The sequence below is a fragment of the Bison bison genome, unplaced genomic scaffold, assembly GCF_000754665.1.
Source record: "Bison bison bison isolate TAMUID 2011002044 unplaced genomic scaffold, Bison_UMD1.0 scf7180017864035, whole genome shotgun sequence".
NCBI lineage: Eukaryota > Metazoa > Chordata > Mammalia > Artiodactyla > Bovidae > Bison > Bison bison.
In genome coordinates this window covers 1,268,198-1,273,785 of record NW_011494607.1, presented here as the reverse complement: position 1 = coordinate 1,273,785, position 5,588 = coordinate 1,268,198, and the positions used below count along the sequence as shown (strand labels likewise).

At 36.4% G+C, this 5,588-nt stretch overlaps 1 protein-coding gene across 1 annotated transcript in view; it reads right to left on the bottom strand.

The window, feature by feature from the left end:
* Positions 1–5,588, bottom strand: part of TMEM244 (transmembrane protein 244) — a 24,701-nt gene that overhangs the window by 16,553 nt on the left and 2,560 nt on the right. The window contains exons 3-4 of the mRNA XM_010834749.1: positions 4,608–4,681; positions 1,306–1,431 (exon numbers count right to left, since the gene is read on the bottom strand). Of these exons, the coding sequence (XP_010833051.1) occupies positions 1,306–1,431; positions 4,608–4,681 (200 nt within the window). The remainder of the gene's footprint in view (positions 1–1,305; positions 1,432–4,607; positions 4,682–5,588) is intronic.

Sequence of the window (5,588 nt, the reverse complement as noted above, 5' to 3'; positions counted from 1 at the left end):
ACAGGATGACACCACCCTTATGGCAGAAAGTGAAGAGGAACTAAAAAGCCTCTTGATGAAAGTGAAAGAGGAGAGTGGAAAAGTTGGCTTAAAGCTCAACATTCAGAAAACTAAGATCATGGCATCTGGTCCCATCACTACATGGCAGATAGATGGGGAAATAGTGGAAACAGTGTCAGACTTTATTTTGGGGGGCTCCAAAATCACTGCAGGTGGTGATTGCAGCCATAAAATTAAAAGACACTTACTGCCTGGAAGGAAAGTTATGACCAACCTGCTGCTGCTGCTAAGTCGCTTCAGTCGTGTCCGACTCTGTGCGACCCCATAGACTGCAGCCCACCAGGCTCCCCCATCCCTGGGATTCTCCAGGCAAGAACACTGGAGTGGGTTGCCATTTCCTTCTCCATGCATGAAAGTGAAAAGTGAAAGTGAAGTCGCTCAGTCATGTCCGACTCTGTGCGACCCCATGGACTGCAGCCCACCAGGCTCCTCCGTCCATGGGATTTTCCAGGCAAGAGTACTGGAGTGGGGTGCCATTGCCTTCTCCAATGACCAACCTAGATAGCATATTAAAAAGCAGAGATATTACTTTGCCAACAAAGGTCCATCTAGTCAAGGCTATGGTTGTTCCACTGGTCATGTATGGATGTGAGAGTTGGACTGTGAAGAAATCTGAGTGCCGAAGAATTGATGCTTTTGAACTGTGGTGTTGGAGAAGACTCTTGAGAGGTCCCTGGACTGCAAGGAAGTCCAACCAGTCCATCCTAAAGGAGGTCAGTCCTGGGTGTTCATTGGAAGGACTGATGCTGAAGCTAAAACTCCAGTTCTTTGGCCACCTCATGCGAAGAGTTGACTCATTGGAAAAGACCCTGATGGTGGGAGGGATTGGGGGCAGGAGGAAAAGGGGACAACAGAGGATGAGATGGCTGGATGGCATCACCGACTTGATGGATATGAGTTTGAGTGAACTCCGGGAGCTGGTGATGGACAGGGAGGCCTGGTGTGCTGCGATTCATGGGGTTGCAGAGAGTCTGTGCGAGCAACTGAGCAACTGAACTGAACTGAACATTTCAATACAGTTTTGAATTGGACAATGTATCTAATCAAAACCTCTCTGAGGAAATGGTAGAGGAACTTGATGGGGGAGAAGGAGTGAGGGAGGTGATGAAGAACTTTTATCATCAGTTTTTATTATTTCTCCATCAGAGGACACTATGCATACAACAAAGTTTTACTCTTATGTATCGATTTAGGTACAATATCTAGATTTAATACATTTTGTTTCCTTTATTTTAGTTTGCTTACCAGTTGAAGTGATGGCAACATGAAGGATAGTTACTGAAATACCATAATCCCAAACCCACTCTTCCACTACCAGAACGAAAAGTAATCCACAAACAAAGTAGGTGACTTCTGTTGAGACTAAAAGAACTGCAAATAAAAGGAAGAATAGAATTATTGGGAATTAGAGCAATTAATAATTCTAAAACACAATGAGTAACAGGACCACCACAACTTATTCTGCAAAAAAAATTTTTGTAAGAAACTTTTAACATTCCATCTCTTAACATTCCTCAAATTTGAATAAGAACTTTAAAAATATTCCATCTCTTAATAATTGTTGGACTTATAGAGAAATAACAGTACATAATTTCTGTTTTATATTCTTTATATTTAGCATTTTAGAAGGTAAAATACAATAAAGAAAAGTTACAATGTAACAAATCTGTAACTAGATTTCAAATCTCATTTGAAGATATATTAAAAACTAATGAAAAATTCAGCTCTGGATTTTCAGAAAAAAAAAATGTTAATAGTTTATTGAACAATAATGTTTCTTTAGTACCAGTTATTGCCTAACTTGGAAATGAGTTCCTTTGTGTCTTTGTAATAAAAGGGTATGTTCAGACAGTCATCTGGGAAACATAATGGATAACCATGGATGAAAGAATGTCTCATAAATGACTTGTGTGGATGGAGGTACATTTCTAACTCCAGAATGCCTTTTCAGAGTGCTTTCCCTGAACATACATAAACAGCTAGTTATTCCTAGGTCAGTACCATAAATCTCTAAAAGCCTTGAATATGTGAAGAGTCAACCTTTGCCTTTTTCCTTGATATAGATCTTAAATTGTGGTGGTTCCAAAGATGAGATTCATCAAACTTTAAAATGAAAATACATGTGACATACCACCAAGGTTCCTTTGTAATGATATCAATTTCCATAAAAGTTACCTTTCTTTTAAAACACAGAAAATGATAGGTATGCTCATATAAATAATTAACGAATTGATCAGTCCAGTCAGGCTATTTTTTTTTACTTTCAAAGCTAAAATTACAATAGTTCCATGATCTATTATTGTGCAGAAGTAATTTATTAACAGACATGCCAGCCCTTGCCTAGTGGGTCAGCAAGATATGAAATAAGTAAGCAAGTCTCAGGTGCTAGCCTTTCAAAAGACCTCACACTTATTCCTCTTCAATTCTACTTCATTCAACTCAACAGATTTCTGAAATTGAATGGAGAACTCCTACTAGCTCCTTTTCTATTGTATGGAATTACAATTATAGCAAGTCCTGATCTCCAGGATTCAAGGCTGTAGAAGGAGCTATACAGTGGTATCATATTGCCATTAGATTTCCCATCACATCTCCATTTCTGCTTTCACTAGTGGCTCACGGAGCCTCCATGTTACTATAAGGAAAAAGAAATGTTTCTTTTATCAGTATTTACAGATTTTACAAGTTAACTTGCAGCTGCTTAGAGACAGTGATTTCAGTCTTGAACAAACTGTATTTACATATATTGATAGAGGAGGATTGTGCTTTGTCTATGATATGAGACAGCATGATTTAAAGGAAGTCATACAAAATTTGAAGTCAGGATACCAGTGTTCTAGTCTCACCTTATAGCTTAAGAGTGCTATGACCTTGAGTAGGATTATAACGTCTAGGTCAGTCTAATTATTTCTTGATAAATTGGGAAATGGATTACTATCATATCTATCTCAAAAACTGTTGAGAGGATTTTATTTTAAAACGAAAACAGTTATAATCCAATCTCTATGATGCAAGGGAAAGATGTTAGTAGTCAAATGTCTCAATTGAGCTCACACTTTTCAGTGTCCTTGCTAAGCCTGATCTCCTAGGTAACAAAACTGTTGAAACAGACAAGAGCCTGACCCTCAATACATGCTCAAGGCTCTGAGATTACTCTTACATTTTATCTCTGAGATTAAACAAGTCTGGATTCTCAAAGCAATAACTTTCAAGAGTTATGACACTTATCTCTCCAAGCCCCAAACTAAAGATCTAATAGGCTAAGGGTTTATTGATATCTTTGTACAAATGTTAGTTGTTTTTTGAGAGAACAATGTTGACTGTGCGTGGCATTCTGAGGATTTTCACTAATCTCTGCTATGTCAAAACACAGCTTTCTCCAATAAGCCTGTGTCATTGTCCTATCTATCACTAACCATCTCAAACGCAAGAATTAAATAACAGTTGGACTTTAAATCTCTTTCTCTACCCCAAACACACAACCCATATATAACTCTTGCTTGTGACTATTTCTTTATCATTTGTGGGTCAGCTTGGAAGAAAAAGTTAATTCAATCTTCAACAGGGAAATGTGTGAAGTGGAAGTTAAGATAGAATGTTAGAACTTGTATCTCATTTGAATGAAAGTTTCTTGTCCTAAGATATCTTTGTCTATCCCAAATTGAATCAATAATGGCACGAAAAAAGGTTACCCATTTGAAGAGGCTGTTCTGAATCTTTTAGTTTAAATTCAGTAGTTCTAGCTGACCAAGTTTCCTATACAAGTCACATTTGGCTTCAGGCAATTTTTGTATATTTGCATATTCGTTCCAAAAAAAGATGTCCAGTGGTTTTCTAAAGAACTGGATTGTTTGAAGAATCCACAATTCATTTTTTTTTAATGTGGGAAGAAATTTAACAGAATGTTAAGAATAATTATTTCAACAAAAATAGTAAGTTTAAAAGAGATAAAAAAATTTGCCTACTATATTCTTTCTTATCATTTTTCCTTTGCAACAAGTTATACACTATTTTTGGGAAGGAAAAAAATCAAACTAAGCAGAAATGTACAAAGCAGAAAATGAAAGTCCTCTGTCATTCCAGCTGGGAGATAACAGTTTGTTGCATAATTTTCCAGATTTCTTACCACTGACATGATGTATTTTACTCTATTCTACAAAAATGAATAATTATACTATAAAAACTCTTTTGTAGTCTTTATTTTCCATTTCATATGTCACAAATATCTTTCTACATCATTCCATTAAGCCATTTTTCTGCCTTTTCTTTGAAAAATATTTAATGCACAAAATTTTATCCATAATATCACTAAAATAAAAATTCATTTAGGAAAACTATCCTCTTATTTCATCCTATTCCATCTTTTAGCAATAGTCATTTAAAAAAAATTGATGGCACTTTTCCACATTTTGGGAGTCAGATATAGGATACAGATGGCTGAGAAGAAGGCTTGATATTTTTAAAATTTTTCTAAAACAAAAACTATTTTGATTTTTGGAGGCATTTAGTTCACTAATTAACAAAGATTGGAAACTAAAGCCAGTTACCTTTATAATTTGTGTTGAGCCATGAAGGATTTGTTTTGAAATCAAATGGTGCCAGGACATCCAACTCATACACCCTGAGGATGTTACAAATGAAAATAGTTTACTCTGGAGGAGGTAGTTCATAAGGTTGCACATTAACATTTTGCACCTCAAGTGTTCCCATACAAGGACAAGTCAGCTTTAATCACTTTGTGGCACATTTGAAAACTGGCTGACTTGAATGGAAGCCAAATACATTCTTTATCCACACTGTCTTCTTTGTCCAATGAAGTCTGTTCTCCAAGTGGACTTCATTGTATTTGAGGTCTCAGCTGTAGTCTTGGAGGTCCCTTCCATCAAATGTGGGTGCAAAACCTCATACTGTGATGAGGGCATATGCTGGGAAGCAACGGAGCCCAGCTCTAATTCTGATGATGCTGTTAACTGTGAACTTGGGCAGTTGCTTAACCTCTCTGAGCTTTCATTTCTTACCTGTACATTGAAGCAATTAATCTCTGAGGTCCCTTCCTGTTCTAAAATCTGAGTCTACATTCACATTAGACATGAGTCTACATTTTCATAGTAGACATAGAAGACAAAGTTACAGTTACTAAAGGGGAAAGGGTTGGAGAGGGATAAATTAGGAGCTTGGGATTAACAGATACATGCTACTACATATAAAATAAACAACAAGGACCTACTGTATAGCACAGGGAACTATATTCAATATCTTGTAATTATCTATATGGGAAAAAAAATCTGAATCACTTTGTTATACACCAGAAACTAACACAACATTGTAAACCAACTGTATATCAATACAAAAGTAAAATGATTTAAAATGAAAAAAAAAAAAAAGAAAATTAAATCTGACTATAAACTCTGCATCTCCTACCATGCCCAAGTTTGTAGTTGTGTGAAACTGGTCAATCAATTACCTGCCTCCTGGGGCTTTAAGTTACTTCAAATTCCTCACCTTTGATTCACATTACAAACCCTTGG